This window comes from Mobula birostris, chromosome 19 (genome assembly GCF_030028105.1).
Source record: "Mobula birostris isolate sMobBir1 chromosome 19, sMobBir1.hap1, whole genome shotgun sequence".
Lineage (NCBI taxonomy): Eukaryota > Metazoa > Chordata > Chondrichthyes > Myliobatiformes > Myliobatidae > Mobula > Mobula birostris.
Window position 1 is genome coordinate 21,073,391 of NC_092388.1, and position 24,078 is coordinate 21,097,468.

General features: G+C 39.7%; 1 protein-coding gene across 2 annotated transcripts in view; it reads left to right on the plus strand.

Moving 5' to 3' along the window:
• Window positions 1-123: 123 nt before the first annotated feature.
• Window positions 124-24,078, plus strand: part of mrpl3 (mitochondrial ribosomal protein L3) — a 58,902-nt gene continuing 34,947 nt past the window's right edge. The window contains exons 1-6 of one of the 2 annotated variants that reach the window (XM_072283314.1): window positions 124-239; window positions 5,031-5,209; window positions 7,203-7,294; window positions 10,535-10,633; window positions 21,370-21,469; window positions 23,660-23,720. In XM_072283314.1, the coding sequence (XP_072139415.1) occupies window positions 160-239; window positions 5,031-5,209; window positions 7,203-7,294; window positions 10,535-10,633; window positions 21,370-21,469; window positions 23,660-23,720 (611 nt within the window). In that variant the 5' untranslated portion in view covers window positions 124-159. Of the gene's footprint in view, window positions 240-282; window positions 370-5,030; window positions 5,210-7,202; window positions 7,295-10,534; window positions 10,634-21,369; window positions 21,470-23,659; window positions 23,721-24,078 lie in introns of those variants that run through there. The other variant, XM_072283315.1, reaches the window with a different exon arrangement.

Here is a 24,078-nt window from a genome sequence, read left to right on the forward strand (position 1 = left end):
AATAAAACATGTGACAAACTGCACTGCAAGGAGATGAATTACGTTTCCTAGAGTAATGCGGAACGCGAGAGTTGAGTTTGTAATCCGGGGAGTTCGAAGAGAAGGACCACCGGAAATCGGTGGGGGAACTTTGAATGTGGCCGGAGCACCGGCCGGGGGATGGCGATGGCGGTGGTGGGGTGTGGGCTGCGACTGCTGCAGGGGATCCGCTGTCGGGCGGGAAGGATAGAGCTGCCCAGGTTTGCTGTCGATAGCCGGAACTCGCGGGTTAAAGTTACGGTGCGCTGGGACGAGGCCGCAGATTAGCGGCATGCGGAGGGCAAGCTCCGGTCTATTCACCGGCTGCAGCTTGGGGACCGGGAATAGTTCGTACGTGCGCTCAGCTGCTATTTGCCAGTGCCGCCCCCCCACCCCCCCCACCCCACCCCACCCCACCCCACCCCACCCCACCCCACCCCATAATTACCGTTATCCGCTCACGACCCCTTCAGATACCAGACCACTGTGTATGGGACAGGCGTCCAGGCGTTAGGGCCGCACTAAACTGCCCTCTGCCCGTTCTTGCTCCCCCCCAATCATCGTCGTTACCGACTCTGCCCAGGCTGACAGAATCAGTATTCTCAGTTTCCAAAATGTTTTGTCCATCCTTGAATAGGCAACCGATAAACGCACATATTCACGGTTGGGTAGCGAGCTTCAGTAATTAAAGCACAATCCTAAACAGATGGTAATATTTCCAAATTAAGATAGTTCGATGTGTTCCCATGATTGTTGATCTCCTTAGAAACACAAATCATGAGTTTGGGAAGTGTCGTTTAGTTGGAAAATTGCTGCCTTCCATTGGAGAGAATTTAATCCCTTTTCATTTCTCTGCTTTTCTCCTGTCCTCCCACTTTTACTGGCTTGAACTCAATATGAATAAAATTGTGACCTTCCTGGAACGTTCTGAAAGCATGTCCCATGAAAACCAAACTGTACCATCATACTTTCTCAGATAATTTTGCCTAATGCAGCATGTCTTCATTACAAATAATGACTAGTCGATTTGACACAAAATCACCCACAAGCCTGGTTGTCCCGATAGGCCCACTGTTTCAACTTGTTCTTGTTCCACAGAATTCATGACTTTGGACTTAGACTATATTCTGTCTTCCTTCACCTGTTTTCTCCCCACCTACATTTTTCCAGTGATTTAGTCCCCTACACTTTCTCCAAAATTGTAGATTCTGATTCTCAGTTTGGTGCAGGATCCCAAGAGAGATTTGTAGAATGCCTACGAGATGCCTTTTTACAGCGTACTAAGGAAAAAGCTATTTTGGATTTGGTGTTGTGTAATGAATCAGATTTGATTCAGGAGCTTAAGGTAAAGGTACCCTTGGGAGACAGTGATCATAATATGTTGGAATTCACCCTGCAGTTTGAGAGGGAGAAGATAAAGTCAGCTGTATCAGTATTACAGTAGAGTAAAAGGAATTACAGAGGTATGACAAAGGAGTTGGTCGAAGTTATTTGGAAGGGAACTCTTATTAGCAATGGCTGGAGTCAACCATTTTAATTCTTATCCCCATTCCCATTCTGACATGTCAGTAAAATGTAGCTAGTCCTTCTGTAGCCTCTCTATTTCCTCAAAACTACCTGCCCCTCCACCTGTCTTCAGATTGTCTGCAAACTTTGCAACAAAGCCATCAATTCCATCATCCAAATTATTGACATATGACGTTAAAAGCATATCTGTCCCAACACCGACCCCTGCGGAACATCGCTAGTCACTGGCAGCCAACCAAAAAAGGCTCCCTTTATTTTCACTCTTTGCCTCCTGCCAATCAGCTTTATCCATGCTAGTATCTTTCCTGTAATACAATGGGCTCGTGGCTTGGTATGCAGCCTCGTGTAGCACCTTGTCAAAAGTCTTCTGAAAATCCAAGGGCACAACATCAATCAATTCTCTTTTGTCTGTCCTGCTTGTTATTTCTTCAAAGAATTCCAACAGATTTGTCAGGCAAGATTTTCCTTGAGGAAGCCATGCTGACCGTGGCCTATTTTATCATGTTCCTCCAAGCACCCCAGAACTATATCCTTAACAATCGACTCCAACATCTTCCCAACCACTGATGTCAGATTAACTAGCCTGTAATTTCCTTTCTTCTGCCTCTCTCCATTCTTGAAGAGTGGAGTAATATTTGCAATTTTCCAGTCTCCAGAACCATTCCAGAATCTAGTGATTCTTGAAAGATCGTTACTAATGCCTTCCACATCTCTTCATCTTCCAATATCCTGAGCCACATCTTTCAGTACCATCTGGTCCAGGTGACATATCTACCTTCAGACCTTTCAGTTTCCCAAGAATCTCCTCTCTAGTAATGGTAACTTCACTCACTTCATGACCCCTGACACCTGGAACTTCCACCATACCACTTGTGTCTTCCACAGTGAAGACTGGTGCAAAATACTTAAGTTAGGTCTGCCCTTTCCTTGTCCCCATTACTACTGCTGCTTCACATACCACGCTTACACATCTGGAGAAGAAAGATGCTTATGTGAGAATGGTGTTCTTAGACTACAGTTCAGCATTCAACAGCATGATTCGATCTAGGCTCGACAGGAAGCTCAGAGACCTTGGCTTTGACCCTGCCTTGTGTAGATGGACTTCCTGTCAGATCGTCAGCAGGTGGTAACAGTGGGTTCCCTCACCTCCACCCCTTTGACTCTCAACACAGGAACCCCTCAGGGCTGTGTACTAAGTCCCCTCCTTTACTCCTTGTATACCATGACTGTGTCACCACCCACAGCTCTAATCTGCTAATTAAATTTGCCAACGACACTACATTGATTGGCCTGTTCTCAAACAATTATGAGGTGGCTTACAGGAGAGGAGTCATCTGTCTGACACATTTGTGCCAAGAAAACAACCTCTCCTTCAATGTCGCAAAAACAAGGGAGTTTGGGGTTGAGAGCATAAGCAGCTTTAAGTTCCTTGGCATCCACATCACCGAGGACCTCATGTGGTCTGTACACACCAGCTGTGGGGTGAAAAGGGCACAACAGCGCCTCTTTCACCTCAGACGGTTGAGAAAGTTTGGTATGGGTCCCCAAAACCTAAGAACTTTCTACAGGGTCACAATTGAGAGCATCCTGACTGGCTGCATCACTGCCTGGTATGGGAACTGTACTTCCCTTAATCGCAGGATACTGCAGAGAGTGGTGCGGACAGCCCAGCGCATCTGTAGTTGTGAACTTCCCATGATTCAGGACATTTACAAAGACAGGTATGAGAAAAGGGCTCGAAGGATCATTGGGGACCCGAGTCACCCCAACCACAATTTATACCATCCGGGAAACAGTACTGCAGCATAAAAGCCAGGACCAACAGGCCCCAGGACAGCTTCCACCAGGCCATCAGACTGATTAACTCACGCTGATCTGAGTGTATTTCGATGTTACATTGACTGTTGTATTTATTATAAATTACTATGATTGCACATTTCACATTTAGATGGAGACGTAACAAAGATCTTTACTCCTCATGTCTGTGAAGCATGTAAGAAATAAAGTCAATTCAACTCAATTCAATTCAATTTAATACCTCTCCAGCATTGTTTTCCAGTGGTCCAATATCAGACATCCCACCTCTTCCGGAAGTTCCGGGAGCCTTCCGCAAATTGATGGTGCTACCTCCCTGAAATGAATTTTTGCAGGGTGAGATGTCTGCAATATCCACTCCCATCTCTCTTTTACACTTTATGAATCTGAAGAAACTTTTGGTATCTTATTTAATATTACTAGCTAGCTTACCTTAATGACTTTTTTAGTTGCCTTCTGTAGGTATTTAAAAGGTTCCCAATCCTCTAACGTCCCAGTAATTCTGGATGGGGTGTTCTGCAAAGAACTGGAATTGATTAGAGAGTTTAGGATAAAAGAACCCTTAGGGGAAAGTGATCATAATATGATTGAATTCACCTTGAATTTGAGAAGGACATGCTAAAGTCAGGTGTATCAGCATTACCGTGGAGTAAAAGGAATTACAGAGGCATGAGAGAGAAGTTGGCCAGAATTGATTGGGAAAGAACATTGGCAGGGATAACAGCAGTGGGTGAAATTTCTGGAAGTAATTTGGAAGGCAGAGGATAAATAAATTCCAAAGAGGAGGGCATTCTAGAAATTTCCCCTGCTGGAATCTAGCACCAATCTGATTTTCCCAACCTACCTGTGTACTGAAACCCTCCATTGCTTTATCGTTTTCACCAATCAACTTCCCAACTCTTTATTTCACCACTCAACTCTTTCAAGGTTTCACCTATCACCTTGTGTTTCTTCTTCCCCTCCTCCCACCTTCCCACTTTGACTTTTCATCTTTTGTTCTCCAGTCCTGATGAAGGGTCTCGGGCTAAAACATCGACTGTTTACTCTTTTCCGTTGATGCTGCCTGGCCTGCTGAGTTTGTGTGTCACATGGGCACTGATTTGTTCCTTTGGATATCATAACATAAGAAGCACACCATCACATTTGAAAAATGAAAGATAACTATTTTATACATTATAAAACAAACCCCGATGATGCTAAACCAACATATCTCTCATAAGTCAAGTCAGCCACAAAATATCTGATGTTCTCAGTAATAACATCTGGACTGGTCCATTGCTCCCTCTATGTTTGTTCGAAGTTCAAAGTAAATTTATTATCAATGTACATATATGTCACTATACGCAACCCTGAGATTCATTTTCTTGCAGGTTGCATATCGGTCAGCCACTCCCCCGTTCGCTTTGTCCTGCTTCTACCTGCAGCTTTCAACTTTTTAAGGTCCAATTACTGGAATTCCTTCCATAAACCAGGGGTTAGCACTCCTTTTCTGAATCTGATTTAAACTCACTTCCTTTCTCAGCCATCCTTGGTTTCAGCCTCTCAGCATGCTTGCATATTCATTGTTATAAAGGATATATTCATGGTATTGCTAACATTTCTGTGACAAGTGTTTCAATACAATTGTGCAAGTAACAAAGCATTCTGGTTGTGACTTTTCGATTTCCTAGGGATCCCTTGCTAACGTTTGTACGAACCAATACAGAGAGCACCTGGTGGCATGAGCATCTCTCTGAAGAAAACATTCGCCATTTAAGAAAAGTTGTTTCTGAAGAATATAAATCATTGACTGAGAACAGATCTTGTCCACTAAAAGATGAGCCATGGCCCAGGTTACCTTGGGAACCAGGTTGGTTTAAACTGCAACTTATTACACATTGTAAGTGCTCTGGAATAATTGAGCAAAGAAGGCAATTATTTGGTTGGATCTTATCTTGCCTGACAACTATTTGAAATGGTCTGAGTTTTAATGAATGTTTCACTGTGAAATAGTTAGTGTCCAGTTGTGGAGAAACTTGATAGTTTATACATTTCAAGGATCAGGTAAGGAATAATTTTACCAAAGGAGAACCTGATGAGAGCTCTGAAATTTGGAGATAGTACTCAGGATAGTACACAATCCCATTTTCCATCATTAATTTTATTTTATTGAGATGCCATGCAGAATAGGCCCTTTGAGCCACGCTGCCCAGCAATTCCCCGATTTTGATCCTAGCCCAGACATCCCACCTCTCCCGGAAGTTCCGGGAGTCTCCCGCATATTAATTGTGGCTCCCTGATGCCTGCAAATTATATACAATACCACGGAAATCAATTTTTTTGAGAGCGAGCGAGAGAAAGCAAGAGAGAGTGCGAGATCAACCACGAGAGAGAGCGCGCGAGAGAGAAAGCAAGCAAGAGCGTGCGAGCGAAAGCAAGCGAGAGAGAGAGAGAGCGAGCGAGAGTACAAAAGCGAGAGAGAGAGCGAGCGACCGTGAGAAAGAGAGAGAGTGAGCGACCACAAGAGAGAGAGAGAGAGAGAGCACGCCATGGCAGAGTGTTCCAAAAAATATATAAAACGTACGTCACCCCAGACTACACCAAAGTGTACCCCTGCTTAATAGGGATCAAAAATAATGACAGTGTTGCTCACTGCACTGTTTGCAACAGTGACTTTTCTATTGCCCATGGTGGGTTAAGACTGTAAAAGATGTGTTGAGGTGAGTTTAACAGGTGTCATTCGTTCATTAGCATAGCTAATGTTATTTAAACTAGCTGGCCAGCTGCTAAGGAGCTACTCTATTGCAGACATCCCACCTCTCCCGGAAGTCTCCTGCAAATTGATGGTGCTACCTCCCTGAAATGAGTTTTTGCAGGGTGGGATGTCTGCTAGCCTAATCACAGACCGTTCACAATGACCAATTAAATTACCAACAGGTACATCTTCAGACTGTGGGAGGAAACTGGAGCACCCAGAGGAACCCACAAGGTCACAGGGAGAACGTACAAACTCCTTACAGCCAGTAGTGGGAATTGAACTCTGGTCGCTGGTGCTGTAGAGCAGGGGTCCCCAACCACCGGGCCGCAAAGCATGTGCTACCGGGACGCAAGGAAACAATATGATTTGGAGATGTGAAACAATATGAGTCAGCTGCACCTTTCCTCATTCCTTGTCACGCACTGTTGAACTTGAACGTAGGGTTGCCATCTGTCCCGTATTAGCCAGGACATCCTGTGTATTGGGCTAAATTGTTTTTTTTTCCATATGGGACCGCCCTTGTCCCCTATTTTCCCCCGCTAAGGTAGAGCATTCCTATGAAACCATTCCTAACGTAAGCCGAAGAACAATTACCATTAATTTATATGGGAAAAATTTTTGAGCATTCCCAGACCTAAAAAAAACCTACCAAATCATACCAAATAACACATAAAACCTAAAATAACACTAACATATAGTAAAAGCAGGAATGATATGATAAATACACAGCCTATATAAAGTAGAAATAATGTATGTCCAATGTAGTTTCACTTAACAGAATCAGGAAGATTATGCCAAAACCGATCTGTAGAAAAAAAATCGGCATGTACACGCAGGTGCATACACATACACACAGGTGCCCACGCAAGGCTTTGTGGTAGTCTATCTCGGGGTAAACACAAGTGTCCTGTATTTGACTGCTACTTTTGTCCCTTATTTGGGAGTGCGAAAGTTTGCAACCCTAACTGAACCCCCCCCCCCCCCCCCCACACTCCCCGGTCGGCTGATCCACAAGAATATTGTCAATATTAAACTGGTCCGCGATGCATAAAAGGTTGGGGACCCCTGCTGTAAAGTGAATGTGTCGTCTTGTTTATCTTTGAAGGTACCCATAGGGTTGGACTTGTTGCAGTGAAGCTTGGGATGATGCCTTTGTGGACGAAGGCGGGCGAGAAACATGCAGTCACATTACTTCAGGTAATATTATGGCATGAAAGTACACAGTGGTTTTAATCACCCTTCAAGTTACTTCGGGTTTCATGGGATTAACAAGAGGATAGAATGTACAAGTAGGAATGGAGCACTTAAAATTTGGTTTGGAATGCTGTTGTTGCTCACTTCTGTAGTTTACGCGATTTGTTTTTTTCATCTTTCTCAATGGGTACTGGGGTTGGTCTTATTTTTTTTCAAATTGGGTTCTTTCGGGTTCCTTGCTTCGCAACTGCTTGTAAACAAAGAAATCTCAAGATTGTATAATTATACATTCTTTGATAATAAATGCACTTTGAAACTTGAAAAGTCATAGTTACGGTATTACACTGATTAGCTTTTCTGTGCTAATAATAATCAAAAATGTAAGAAGCTTGAGATATATATATATACACACACCCACACACACACACACACAGTGGCCTCTTTATTAGGTCAGGAGGTACCAATAAAATGGTCACAGAGTATACACATTCATTACTTAGCTAGGTTGAAATAATTTTTAATAGCAGATTTTGTTGCATTCTCAGTTCATCCTGTTTCTTTCATTATTGATAATTTTGAAGTAAACAGTTTTAGGTAGAGTGATTGTGACATGTTCACATGATTTTCTCATACAATCTGAACTCAGAGAAAGTGATACAGTTAGTGTTTGTGATAAAACTTTGCAGGTGATAGCTGTGGCTCACCTATAGAAATCTCGTGAGAAGATTGTTGGTTCAAGTCTAATTCATGACTCAAGCCATTATTTTAGACAAACACTCCAGTATATTAAACACAAGATAGACATCAGATCCTGGAAATCCAAAGAAGGGTTTTGGCCCGAAACATCGACTGTTTAATTTCCATAGGTACTGCCTGACCTGCTGAATTCCTCCAGCATCTTGTGTGTGTTACTCCAGTATAGTACTTGGGGAAATGCTGCAAGGATGGACATGCTATATCGGGAAAGAGTTAGCAAATCAAGATCCCTGTTTTTTTCTTTCAAAAGGATATAAAAGATCCTCTTGGCAGTTAATTTATCCTTATTTTTGTGCAACCAACATCAAAAGAAGACCCTATTTGATCAGTCACAGAACTGTTAGAAGGAGCTTGTTCTGTACAAATTGGCAGATACATTTCCTACATTATAACAGGATTTCTTAAAGACGGCTTGTGGCTGATTAAATTTTTTGAGAAAGCAACAAGATGACCGATGAGGTCACTATGCTTAATGTAGTTAAGGAAAAGACATTTGACAAGGTCCCACATTGCAGACAAAAAGAGTAAAAATAAAACTCTTGGGATGGTGGGATAAGTGGCAAATTGGATCCAAAATTGTCTCATGGTCAGGAAGCAGAGAGTGTTTTTGTGAATGGGAGTTTAGTATGGAGTTCCACTGGGTTCAGTTCAACTGTGCAGTTCAAATGGTTCCATTTATTATCAGAGAATGTACACAACCTGAAATGCTTGTCTTCGCAGACATCAACGAAAAACAAAGGAATCCCGAAAGAATGAATGACAGAAAAACATTAGAACCCAAAAGCCCCTTCTACCTGCTTCCCTGCACAAGCAACAGCAGGCGTCAACCTCCTCCTCCCTCCCCCCCACCTGCCCTTTTCAGCAAAAAATATCAGTGCCCACCATCCACCAAGCAACAGCAAAGCACCCAAGAGACCATATTATTTTAGATTTAAATGTTGGGGATATAAAAAGGATGTTTGCAGATTATAGGAAAAAAGTCATGTGGTTCACGATAGGAAAATGCCTTAGGCTGTGGGTATATATATAGGTGGTCAGATCTGTTGATCGAAAAGTTGCAAGTGATGTTTAATTCAGAAAACTGATGTAATGCCTTTGGAGATGTGAAAATGGAATTCAAAATTAATAGAAGATATTGTGAGTTATGGAGGAACAGTTTTTTTAAAGCAAATGGTTGTTAAGATGGGAAAAATGCATATGGGATACTTTTCCTTATAACCTGAGGCATAGATTACATGACAGGTTATACTAGAACTTTATGCAACACTGAATTGCATTGCAGCTTCAATATTATGCATATTTTTGGTCATTAAATTACAGATAAATGTGTGATGGGGAGAAGATTTTCAAGGATGTTGCTAGAACTTGCAGACTTTTCATTTGAATGATCAGATACATTGTGTTATTTTCTGTTGCAAAAGAGGAGATTTAATTGAAGTAAAAAAAATTGCAGAGGTCATTGTATAAGTCTAGAATTCATTGAATGAAAGGGTGCAGAGACTAAGACTTTCTTGCTTAAGCTGTTTGTGTTGAGTTGAGGCCTCCATCAGTCAGAATTGACCGTGGATATTGCATCTTAGCTGTCTACAAACTCAAGCCTGGGCAGTACGGTATGGAGAACAATCTTTTTTCCATGTAGCAAGCTCCCCCTTTTTATGCATCTAATTAACCCAAAGGAACGGCAGAGACCGATACAGTTTGGTACCAGAAGCATTGCAGGAGTTACCAGTCAGCACTGAACTCAATGTAGGACTTCCTTAGGGACTCCAGCTCCCGATTTTTTTTTTACCTCGGGGTTTACTCCCGAAGCCTTCCCCATGAGAGGGTATAGCTGGAAGGCAGCGGAGGTTTGAGATCAGAGTTTTCGTTCTCGATGAGCTGCCCACCACAGCTGATGAGCCCCATCTGCCCAAAGTGACTGGTTTTAAGGTGCCAATAATCTGCCTTTGCCCCTTCTCCTGTCAGTAAAACAGTTCCACTGGGCTACTATAGTAGGTAAGCCACCCATGAGGGCCAGGAGCTAGACTTGGTTGTCAGAGGCTACTTCAGCTGCACACCATTGTGGGCATTTAATAGGTAGTGGGAGCTTGTCCCCATTATCACCCCCAGGGCTATAATGACCTTAAGCTGTACTGGAAATATATATATATCTCCTAGAATTGCAAGTTAGGATTCGGTTCAATAGCTCCTTTTCAATGACAAGACAACTCAGACATGAAGGTCTGCTTCTGTGTCATCAATTTTCGGTAATTATCTTTGAAAATTGTGTTGTCGCTTGAAAGTGCTTTGGAATTCCTGAAAGAGATTTAAAAGTACTGAAATGCAAGTTGCGTGGCTTTTGTTTCAATAACCTGATGTTTGTTTCTCGTCTTGGTGATGATAATTTAAAATGATCAATTAAACGTTTCATATTAAGCATCATGTTAATCACAGTGCCTTGCTTATGACTGTTTTATAATATCTGATTGTGTGTTTGTGTTTTCCAAGGTCCAAGATTGCCACGTTGTATCATATATATCTAAAGAAAAAAATGATGGGAAAAGAGCCTTGCTGGTAGTGGGTGGAAAGAATACATCTTTATTTAGTGTAAGAAATTGTTTGTTGAATTTATTATTTTATAATAATTAAGTCAATTAATATTTATGCATATTTGCCTGACATACCTCATTTAGTAGGACTCGTGCGTTTATTCATATGGTTGTGCATTCAAGTTCCATTCTAGACAACTGAACACAAAAAAATATGTTTTGCAGCAAGATGGAATTAATTAATTCAATTTAAGAAAGGGAAGTGTGGGTGTACTATTATTTTAAATTTAAATAAGGATGTTACGACATGGAAGCAAAGCTAGCAAAGGTGAACTGACACATTAGGTTAAGGAATTCATCAACTGCAAAGCAGTGACAGGCATTTACGGAAATCTTTCATAATGCATAGAATAGATACATTCAAAGGAAAACAAAAACTCCAAGGGCAGGGCCTACTATCTGTGATTAACTAAAAATAGTGAAAGATTGCATCAAATGTAAAAGCTTATAGTTGCACAAAATTAGAGAGCCAGTTCGAAAATTATTTCAGAAAGCAAAGAGTGGCAAAAATAATTGATAAGAAGACTACTAGATTACAAGATAAAGTTAACCAGAAATAGTAAAAGGGGGTAGAAAGAATTTTATACAGATATTTTGATTGTATAGGAAGACAGCCTAGGGAATAGAAAAAAAATGAGACAACAGATAAATCTAACATGGATTTTATATCAGTTTTTATTGTGAAATATACTAGCAAAAGAGAAATAATGTATGAGATCGTGAAAAGGCAATGTAACTTCATTGGACATGTGATTAGGAAAGAGGCGTTAGAATGCACGGTAATTATGGGAAAGATTGAAGGGAAGAAAGCAAGAGGAAGACAAAGGCAAATGATGATGGAGACAGCAGCCAGAGAACTGGAAATGAATACCAGTGAATTGATCCACTTGAGCTGAAACAGGAGTGTGTGGGCCACGGCACCTGATGATGATGATACTAGTAACATCACATAAATCCATAAGTCCATAAGATATAGGAGCAGAGTTGGGCCATTTGGTCCATCAAATCTGCTGAGCCATTCAATCTTGGCTGATTTTTTTTTCAAACCCATTCTCCTGTCTAATCCTTGTAATACTTAACTACTTTACCAATTAATAATTAATTGATAAGGGGTAACTCTGGAAAATTATGTTACTAGAAAAGTGGCACTGAGCAAATTCTTGATGTATTGTTCATCATTTTTCAAAATTCCCTAGATTTTAAGGAAATTCCTTTAGATTGGAAAACAGCAAATGTAACTCTGGTATAACCATATAACAATTACAGCACGGAAACAGGCCATCTCGGCCCTTCTAGTCCGTGCTGAACTCTTACCCTATCCTATTCCCACCGACCTGCACTCAGCCCAAAACCCTCCATTCCTTTCCTGTCCATATATCTATCCAATTTAACTTTAAACGACAACATAGAACCTGCCTCAACCACTTCTGCTGGAAGCTCATTCCACACAGCTACCACTCTCTGAGTAAAGAAGTTCCCCCTCATGTTACCCCTAAACTTTTGTCCTCTGATTCTCAACCCATGCCCTCTTGTTTGAATCTTCCCCACTCTCAATGGAAAAAGTCTAACCATGTCAACTCTATCAATGCCCCTCATAATTTTAAACACCTCTATCAAGTCCCCCCTCAACCTTCTACGCTCCAAAGAATAAAGACCTAACTTGTTCAACCTTTCTCTGTAACTTAGGAGATGAAACCCAGGCAACATTTTAGTAAACCTCCTCTGTACTCTCTCAATTTTGTTGACATCTTTCCTGTAATTCGGTGACCAGAACTGTACACAATACTCCAAATTTGGACTTACCAATGCCTTATACAAATTCAACATTACATCCCAACTCCTATACTCAATGATCTGATTAATAAAGGCCAGCAAACCGAAAGCTTTCTTCACCACCCTATCCACATGAGATTCCATCTTCAGGGAACTATGCACCATTATTCCTAGATCCCTCTGTTCTACTGCATTCTTCAATGCCCTACCATTTACCATGTATGTCCTATTTTGATTAGTCCTACCAAAATGTAGCACCTCACATTTTTCAGCATTAAACTCCATCTGCCATCTTTCAGCCCACTCTTCTAACTGTCCTAAATCTCTCTGCAAGTTTTGAAAACCTGCGTCATCATCCACAACACCACCTATCTTAGTATCATCTGCATACTTACTAATCCAATTTACCACCCCATCACCCAGATCATCAATATATATGACAAACAACAGTGGACCCAGTACAGATCCCTGAGGCACACCACTAGTCACCGGCCTCCAATCTGACAAACAGTTATCCATCACTACTCTCTGGCGTCTCCCATCCAGCCACTGCTGAATCCATGTTACTACTTCCATATTAATGCCTAATGATTGAACCTTCCTAACTAACCTTCCATGTGGAACCTTGTCAAAGGCCTTACTGAAGTCCGTATAGACAACATCCACCGTTTTACCCTCGTCAACTGTATACACAAAGGAGAGACAAAATGTAGGAAACCACATGCCAGTCAACTTAATATCTGTCAAAGTGAAAATGTAAGAAGCTACTATTAAAAAAAGTTATAGCCGGCGCTTGAGGAAATAGTTTATGAAAAGGAAATAATGTTTAACTGGTTTATTGGAGTTCTTTGAAGTTACATGTGCAATGTTAAAAAGGAATCATTGGGATATTCAGTGTCCCATCAGAAGTCTTTGAGAAATTAAAAGCAAGATCATTGACAGGTTTTATGAGTGCATAGATCTGACAGATTAATTCCATAATGGGAAAATGTGGAATTACCTATTTTGACAGGAAAAGGTGGAAAATAATCTTATTACGTAAATAGTGTGAGATTATAGAGCTCTTGAGATGCGAGAGAGGTCTTGCTGTCTAAGTACATGACTCACAAAAGGCTATTATACAGACATAGCAAGTAATTGGAAAAGCTAACAGGATGTTATCGCGTAGTTCTAGGGAAATTGGATACAAAAGAAGGGATACTATGCTTCAATTTTGAAAGGCACTGATGAGTACACACTGCAGTTTTGATTGCATTAGGCAAGCAATTAAATGGACTGGAAGCAGATCAGAAAAGGCTTACTGGACGAATACTTGGAATGGGTGAGTTGCCTTGTAACAAAAGCTTACTCAGGATAGGTAGATCCACTAGAAGAGCAAGAGGGAACTTGAATGAAGTTTCAACCGCAAACACGAGGAAATCTGCAGATGCTGGAAACCCAAGCAACAGCCACAAAATGCTGGTAGAACGCAGCAGGCCAGGCAGCATCTATTGGAAAAGGTACAGGGGACGTTTTGGGCTGAGACCCTTCGTCAGGACTAACTGAAAGAAGAGATAATCTCTTCTTCCTCTTCCAATAGATGCTGCCTGGCCGGGCTGTGTTCCTCAGCATTTTGTATATGTTGCTTTATTGAAGCTTAAATGTTCCTGAAGGGTCATATCAGGATGGATATGAAAAAGATTTTTCATTTAGTGAAAGGCCCTGGAAATATGGACTACTGTTTTTTTTGGAAAAAAAAGGGTTTGTCAGTTTTAGCCAGAGATGACTTTTTCTCTGAGGGTTATGAGTCTTTGGATCTCTTACTCAAAGGGTTGCGGAAGCAAAGTCTTTGAATGTTTATTGATGCACAGGTAGCTCGATTCTGGTTGAACAGGGGTTGAAAGGTTATAGCTGGCAGATCTGAATGCGGGGCTGAGGTTACAATCAAATCTACCATGACTTTTAGTATATGATGTAGAAGGGTTAATAGGTTGAGTAGCCTACTCCTGCCCTTATTCATGTGTCAGTGCTGCACTTTCTCTTGCATGAGACTTTAAAATAAGGGTCCATCTGACTTACCTGTCTGTGTCTAGTGTTGGTTCTGTGAGGGTACCATGGTTTCAAAACTTTTAGTTCAGTGAGGGTAGCATGGTTTCAAAACTTTTAGTTCAGTATGAGTAAATAGCTAAGGATATAAAATGAAGTTATTGGTAAGACAATGGTTTATGAAGGACTGGGAGATGTTATGGGTGGCAGAGTGGAGATCTGTCTCTACCAAAGGAGGTGTAAGGTGCTCCTTCCCTCTGCTAGCCTGGAGGTCACCCTTGGACAAGGTATAGCACCTGCTCAGCAGCCCCCACCATGGCCATGGGAGCAGGTGGTGGGTAGTCATATGAGCAACTGGAGTCTGTCGCAAGTTCTGGTTATGTCACCACTGACGCCTGGCAGACAATTATTGGTAATGACCGGGGTCACCAGTCTTGTAAAGACACTGCCCAGAAGAAAGCAATGGCAAACCATTTCTGTAGAAAAATTTGCCTAGAGCAGTCATGGTGATAGAAAGACCATGATCGTCCGTGCCATATGACATGGCACATTATGAATGAAAGAGATGTGAGCTGTAGTTTTTAAGAATACATTTGGGTAGCAATTAGGGGCTAGTGGGTGATGTCACTGAGAATGATAATTAGGGGAAAAAGCATGGTGGATAGATATTTGGGAGTTGGATGAAATGGAAGACGTTGCTGTAGTCATTCCATGAGGCTGTACAAAAAATTGAAAGGACTGAGGAAAGATAACATGGAACATTTTATAGGATTTTATTAAGAAATCAAGTGTGGGCTGGGAAAAGAACAGATTAATGTGGTCAACCACATTGCATAAAAATATCCTAAGTAGCAAATGTGCAGAGTGAGATGTTTTGCAGTTTAATTGAATCTTGTATACTTGTGTATCATGCACTGGATTTAGTTTTGTTAGCATCTTAAGTTGAGCATTTCTCAGTATGAAATGTATACTGTCCACTGTATTAGATATCTCCTGTATCTAATAGTGGCCACTGAGTGTATGTTTGTGATCTTCTGCTGCTGTAACCCACCACTTCAACGTTCGACATATTGTGCATTCAGAGTTGCTCTTCTGCATACCACTGTTGTAATATGTGATTATTTGAGTTATTATTGCCTTCCTGACAGCTTAACTCAGTCTGGCCATTCTCCTCTGACCAGATGTTTAACAAGATATTAACAAGGTATTTTTGCCCACAGAACTGCCACTCACTGGATTTTTTTTTGGTTGTTTTTTGCACCATTCTCTCTCTAAGCTGTTGTTCATGAAATTCCCAGGAAATCAGCAGTTTCTCTGATACTTAAACCACCCTGTCTGCCATCAAAAATCATTTCATGGTCAGAGTCACTTAAATCTCATTTCTTCCCCATTCTGAAGTTTGGTCTGAACAACAACCACGTCTGCATGCTTTTATGCATTCCATTGCTGCCATGTGCTTAGCTAATTAGTTTTTTGCATTAATAAGCAGTTGTACTTAATAAAGTGGCTACTGAGTATATATTCTTAAATGGTTCAGATTTTAACTTGTGATATTTATCATTGAATATCCTGTTGTATCCACAGTTTGCAGTTCATCTCCAAGTAACAGATTGGCCATTTAAAGTACTAAATTATGGCATCTTTTTAGAATTATTCATCTAACATGTAATCTAAAGTTCCAAATTCCCCATTGAGTATAAGCAATCAACATCCAATGACCTGTAATTGATAGAAATTGGCTTCTCAATTGGCCAAATTAATTGAAATAGCTTCAGCAATCTGTCTTGAGTTAAGCATAGTGAATTGTCACTCTTAAGTAAAATATTTTATGGGCCTTTGCTTTTGCTTTGCAGTAATCCATTCATATTCAATGAGTTACAATTTTTTATTTGCTTTCACTCCATGATCTTTGCAAGGCATAGATCAGACAACAGTTACATAAACAAGTTTTCTCAGGTGTTGAATGAGGGTTATTTTAGCTGAATTATCGTAATTTGAATGGCCTTTGAAAAAATTGTTGCTGAAGTATTCAGTTTTATTGTAGATGAAAAGAGAGTGAAATGTTAAATATTGTTATTAGGAGCACTCAGCTTTTAAATGCAAATTAATTTGAATACTTCTGGTCAGTGACTAGTACTAAAACTAACCATAGGGTATGATTTTATGATAGAATATATTAAGCTATGATAAATTGCTGATGGTAGGTTTAAAAATGCTGCAATACAAAATTCCTCTTTTGCCAAAGTTAAGGATAAAGTAAAAACTCCCTTCCATATGAAAAGGAATGCTTTACTTTCTGTGAGTTTCTTTATATCTGGGCAGCTGTTTTGTGTGTGTTTTGCAGCTTCTCAACAATAGAATGTTTTGCTGTCTGCAGCATATAGAGTCTGGAATTTTGAGCCTTTATCACATTTCCTCCTAAATGGCCATCATCTTTGTCAAACCACGAAACCAGGGAATTGTGTTTTAGGCTGGAGTAGATTTAATTAGACTTTAGAGTAAAGAATTGTTCATTTGGCATCAAGTTTCTTAATGTTGATAAAAGCCCCTTCAATTCAGTTAGTTCATATTGCAACAGCTTATCTCCAACAATATAGCCAAAAATATATTGGCTCATGAACAATCCCTTGTGTGCAAAGCAAAAGCTAACAAATCATTATCCTGAGGCCGTCAGCTAAAGATAGTACCCCTGCTTCAGGTGTTCATTTTACATTCCAATTTAATTACACTTGTATTCAATTTCATCTTGCTGTGCAACTCATTATTGAGATTGCTCAGTCTTCTCCAGGTGAGCTGTGGTATGTTTATTTGTAAGTTCAATTTTGGTTATGCCCCTCAGCCAGTGTTCAAATGTGGTTGCTGTCTTTCAACATCCGTAGAGTGGTGATAATCTGATTTCTCATTCACTGTATTCTTTTTATTTTTCATTTTCAACGATACCTCATTTTTTTCTCTTTTTGCATTACTTATTTAATTTGAGTTTTTCATAGAGATTATTGTAATTTATAGTTATTATTTATTGCAGTGTACTGCTGCTGCAGATCAACAATTTTCACGGCATATGCCAGTGATATTAAACCTGATTTTAATTCTGATTCTAATGCTTCAAATAAAGTTCATCTGCCATTCGTCTGTCCATATCTGTGTGTGTACATGCGCACACGTGCGCACATACACACACACACACACACACACACACACACACACACACACACCCCACCCCATCCCACCCCACCCCACCCAGTATGGACCCCTATGGAATACTACTACTAGTCATGGACATCTGGTCAGAATAGGGGGGATGGTAATGTACTAGTTAGCACAACGCTTTACAGTACCAGCAACCTGGGGTCAATCTCCCTGTGACTACATGGATTTCTTTTGGGTGCTCTGGTTTCCTCCCACAGTCCAAAGATGTACTGTTTAGTAGGTCATTGTATATTGTCCCATGTTTAAGCCAATGTTAAATCAGGGTGGCACAGCTTGAAGGGCTGGAAGGGCCTATTCCAAGCTGTAACCAATAAGCAAGAGAAAAGGACCTAAGACTATCACTCGCTCTTCGATCGCACACCACCTTCGTTCCTACACCTCTCCAGCAACATGGTCCGCATCGTCAATTTCTCTGTAAATGAACAACTCGCTAATGTGGTAGACCTGCGGTACTTTTAAGTTCATAATGTCCAGCAATGTCTTGCATTCTTAGAAAATACACTCAAAAAAGGAAATAGCACTTTTTGTTGGCTCTGTAGAAGCAGCTGCGACCAAGTGCACCACCACCTTATCAGAATATCCTCTTTACAGAGTAATGAACTATGTTGGGAAATGGATTTCATGAGGAAAGCTGGCTTTTATTGCCCATCTTTGAAGGAGGGAATAATGAGTTAATTTCTTGAAGGACTGCATTCCATGTGGTGAAGACAATGCTGCATAATGTTCTATCCCAACTCGAAGTTACAAATTTTTGAGTAGACCAAATTATACTCCGCTTTGAACATTAGTTAGGGGAAATGTTTTCCAGTCACTGGCTCAGAATCTAATGAAGTGGTGCAGTTAGAATATGTCCGTAGGTTTCTTTTTCATTCGTCAATTCAAAATAGAATTCATATTTATTACATGAGAGTGTAGCAATGTCTCAGAATTAACGGGGAAACTGACAGTGATTGTTTTTTCGCAAAACTAGTGTAGTTCATCCAGTAACTTGTGCCAATTTGTAGATCGAGGCATATATTTTGCTTGCCACAAATTATCAAGTGCTTTTTAATGCTCAAATGTAATTAGAAGGCTGTTAATTTCTTCGCATTTTCTAAGCTGATATTTATAATGAAACAACATTTGACATAACAAAATATAACCATAGAAATATCAGACAAAGGGGCTTGCAACTTGTACTTGCTAACCAAGAATACAGTATAAATAAAGCAATATAAAACCATAAATAATTAAATAGTAATAAGTAAATGCCAGGAAATAAGTCCAGAACCAGCCTATTGGCTCAGGGTGTCTGACCCTCCAAGGGAGGAGTTGTAAAGTTTGATGGCCACAGGCAGGAATGACTTCCTATGACGCTCTGTGTTGCATCTCGGTGGAATGAGTCTCTGGCTGAATGTACTCCTGTGCCCACCCAGTACATTATGTAGTGGGTGGGAGACATGCAACTTGGACAACATGACATACTATTCATTCAGAACTTTTTCCAAAGCAGTCAAAAACTATTGAATGGAATATTTAAAAAATTTCAACAATTCATTTAAGGCACTTCTAAATATTAAACTTAATTGAAAACTTATAATTAAAAGATGCCACTTGCCTTACTCACTTTATTCTTCCTCCGAGCTGTAAAATGCCAATTGGACTGAATGGACTTGTTGATCTGGTGCAGTATTTCTAGCTGATGGGACATCTCTCTCAGTTCATTGGGTCCTATGTGGAGTGCAGCAGTGAGTTAAGAAAACAGTTTCAGTGTCAAAATCTTTCAGCAAATTTGGAGTTTCTGACCTTCACACTGCATGTATTGAGGTCCCAAGTTTGTTTCCATTATGAATTTCAAAGCCAACAGGTTGACATGGCAAAGTTGGCATTTACCAGCAAAGATTCAATCCATTGTTATGGAAAACTGAGAGGAACTTGGTTAAATTTTATATATGTAGTGAACTAAAATCTAGTCTATAGGTGAGAGCTAGTGTATGCGTTCATAACGCTTGCATTAAACAAGCGCTAACAAAAAATGAAGAATAAAGAGTTAATTCTTACTTCAGTGAAATCTTGTATTTTTCACCAAGCATGCCAGAAATGCACCGAAGAGCACACCTCTTAATTATTTCATCATATTTTCCTGATTTTTTTTTTCTCACTTTCCCTCCTTCCATATGAAGATTCTTGCTGACAATAGTGGCTTTGGGGTCTGTGACCTACCAGTCTGTAAAACATCATACTTTTTAACATTTAACAACTAAGTTTACTTCCCCTTTTGATCTACTGATTTATCAGCTTCACCCCATCCCTTTTTTAAAGCATTTTAATTGTGGAAATTGTGTTGATTTTTATAAGGTTATAAAGTGCTCTCATCATTGAGTGGTGTGCCATTAAGTTGTAAGCAATTTCCTGACTGAACAACCATCATCCATGTGTAAATCTTAAGAATATGTTGTATGTGAAGCAATATGTTTTAGATGCTAATAACTGGATCATTTCTTATCTCTTAATTTTTGATGAAATCTGAATATGGGTTTTGCATTTTTATAATTAGAAGTTGATGTTAGTTTGCCATTTCGTAATCTGGTTTGAGCTAAGTTAATCTCGAGTAAATAGAGTGGCACTCTGGAGACTTGAACACTGGAGACTGGCACTTCATTGCAATACTGAGGCTATCTTTCAAGGCAAGACATTGGATTAAAGATGTATCATTCTCAAAAGATTTCACAGTACTACTCAGCTGAGGGCAGAGTTCTGGCTGGTATCCTAACCATAAGACATAGGAGCAGAATTAGGCTATTTGGCCCATTGAGTCTGCTTTGCTATTCAATCATGGCTGACTTGTTTTCCCTGTCAACCTCATTCTCCTGCCTTCTCCCTGTAATTTTTAATCCCCTTACTAATCTAGAGCCTATTGGCCTCTGGTTTAAATATACCAGATGACTTGGCTTCCACAACCATCTGTGGCAGTGAGTTTCACAGATTCACTACCTTCTGGCTAAAGGAATTCCTCCTTATCGCTGCTAAAGGGATATCATTATATTCTGAGGCGGTGCTCTCAAGTCCTAGACTCTCCCACTACTGGAAATATCGTCTCCATGTTCACTCTCTAGATCATACAATATTCGATGGGGATCTCATTGAAACCTATCATTCTTCTAAGCTCCAGTGAGTACAGGCCCACAGCCATCAAACACTCCTCATATGCTAATCTATCCTTCCCAGGATCATTCTCGTAAACCTCCTGTAGATCCTTTCCAACACCAGCACATCCTTTCCCAAGATATGGGGCCTTATACTGTTCACAATACTCTAAATGTGGTCTGACCCATGCCTTCTAAAGTCTCTGCTTTGCATACAGTACGTTATCTCGATCAAACAGATTATCTCACATTATTACAGTGCACTTTATGGGAGTTTACTGTGATTCATTTGCTGCCTTTGGTACAATACAGCAGTGACTACACTTAAGTATATTACTAGTTATAAAGGATTTCGAAAGAGCTGAAATTATTTGTGTCCTTGCTTAATGTACCAACAAATTAAATTCAGTAAAAAATTGCTCGTTAGTATAAATTATAGCAAAATTCTTGTGGAGAGTAACAGTGCAGAATAATCACAGCAGACAAAATCCTTGCATAGAATTACAGTTTTCCAGTGAACTGGTTATGTGCAAAAAGACATGCTCACTGTAAAGGTGTCATCACTTTATGTTATATACATCTGTTGTTTTTCTCTCTGTAGAAGTCAGAGACTGTTATGGAAAAGTACAGGCTAGCTGGTATACCCCCAAAACAGAAATTATCAACGTTCAAGGTCTCTGAAAATGCTATTATTAAACCAGGTAATGTCTCAAATAGAGCTTTTGCATTTGTTTTGGGATGGGCAAAGACAGGCAAATATTGAGAACATACTGATATTTATTGGACTACACGTGATATTCTTATCTATTTCTGCTGTGTGTATCAACAGCCATCCCCAATCTTCCTGAACATGCAAGGCTGTTTCAGAGTCATTTAAGAGACAGCCATTTTGCTATGCTTGATATGGATTTGCTGATTGGGTAACAATAACGGATTTCCATTAGTGGACCAGATAGGTTTTGAAAGAAAATAGCATTGTAGATGTGCTTGTTTTTGTGAAGTTAAATACTGCCAACATCCATGGTGTGATACTAAGTTATCACCCGAGATCAATCGAGTAATGTTCTGGATGCCAGTGGATAACTTAATCCTACATTATTCCATAAAATGCATGCAGAATATCAAATGGTGGCCTTATCTGCTTTTTAAGAAGATCATTTAACATTCTATGGCAGTGTTAGAAGGTATATGGAAGATTACCTGCAATGTCTAATGAATAACTTGGGTGAAAATATCAAAGGCATTGTTGCTAAATTTGCTGGTGAGACAAAGATGAGTATGTAAGTAGGTCGTGAAGAGGGTGCATGAAAGTCATGAATGTATTTTCAAGTGGGTAAAGATCTGTCAAAACAGTATAGTATGGGGAAATGTGAAATTGTCCAAATATTTGTGATTGCAGAAGAATGGGGATATCCTAGTGCATAAAGAAACAACTATGCTGGTATAGAAAGTAATTAAAAATCTAATAGAAATTAATCAAATTGTGAAGAAAATTGAATATAAAACTAGGGAGGTTTTGTTTCCTTTTTCTGAAGCATTGATAAGACAGCAGCTGCAATACTGTATTACATTATTGGTCTCTTTTAAGGGAAAATTTATTAGTCTAATACCTTGAATGGCAAATTGTCTTTTAATGAAAGCTTGAACAGGCTTGCCTCATAAAAGAGTAAGAGGTGACTTGATTAAGACACAATACCCATGGGATCTTGACAGATTGAATGTGGGGAGGATTGTCCCATAGAGGGGAAACATCTAAAACAGATGAAGTGAAATTTTGTCTTGAGAGTAATGCATTTCTGAGTCTTTCTTCCTTAAAGGATATTAGAAGCAGAGTCTTTGACTGAGTTAGATTAATTTCTAATAAGCAAATAGGTGAAAGGTTACCTCAGGCATTTGGGAATCTGGAGCTGCAGTTGCTCCAGATCACTATTCACTATTTTAATAATTAGTGAAATGGGGTTAAGAGGGTGAGTATATAGATGTTAGAATATAGGTAACTAACTTAATTGCTCATTTCCTAACTTGGCCAGCTAACTGCAAATTGTAATGCATTCCTATAGTAGTTTGAAACAAAAATGGACCTGAGGTATTAAATTGGTATAAAGAGCAGGAATAGGCTATCTGGCTTATCAAGCTCACTCTGCCATTCAATAAGATCATGACTGATCTGGCCGTGCAGTCAGTTCCACCTACCTCCTTTTACCTGTAACCTTTAGTTCCACTATTAACTGTGTCTTAAATATATTTAATCAAATAGCCTCTGTGGCTTCCACAAATTCGCTCCCTTCTGGGGGGAAAACAGTTCCTCGACAACTCCAACCTAAATCTACTCCCCTGAATCCTGATACTGCTTGCCTTACTTGAGTACTCCTAGTATTTTTGTTTTTGTTTTCAGATTTCCATTATGCAGTTTATTTTTATTTCATTTTCATGGTCTGTTGTGGAAATTGATATCCACATTTAAGGAAAGAGCTTCAGCAATGAACCATGATGAAGATTAAAGTTATCTGGTTTAGTTTTCCCTTGTCACTTTAGCATTGTCAGAATTCTGGTCCTTGGTGGTGAAATATTTGCTTCTCTTCCAAGGTAGTCAGTTTGTAGTCCTCAGCACATCTACAAGTCCAGGTTGCAGCCGACCTCAGAGTCTGATTTATACAGCTCTCTAGCCAGTATATTGGATTTCTATAGGCAAAATTTTCCCACCTTGGAAGTAACATTTTGAGAAGAAGAAAACTGGGAAAAGTTTGAAAGTAAATATGATGCATAATATAAATAATTGTTGCATAATTTGCATTACTCCTATGTTTTATCCTTAGTAATTTAATTTTTAATTATGGAATCAGTCATGATGATATGTGGTTGCCTTAAATTTGCTGGTAAATTTGTTCCAGGTACTCCTTTATATGCGGCTCATTTTCGACCAGGCCAATATGTTGACGTCACAGCAAAAACGTAAGCCCTAATATCCTGCTGCTTGAAGTTAAGAGAAGTTAACATTTCTGATGATTCATTTAAAAGTGTATTTCACATTATTGTGTCACCCTGTCCAGAATGCTGAACTTTGTGAACAGAAGTAATTGTTCTAAAACTAAAATAATTGCTGCTGTGCCATTTAAGCACATTTTAGGCTAGATGACCAAAAGCTTAATCAAAGAGCTGGGTTGTAAGAAATGTTCTAAACAATTTAAAACAGAAGGAGAAGTCTGAAAGAATACAAGAAACTTAAGGCTTTGGTAACTAAAGACTAGTGGTGAAAATAATGAGTTTACAAAGGCTTCTGAGGACAAAACTAGAGGATATATCCTATAGG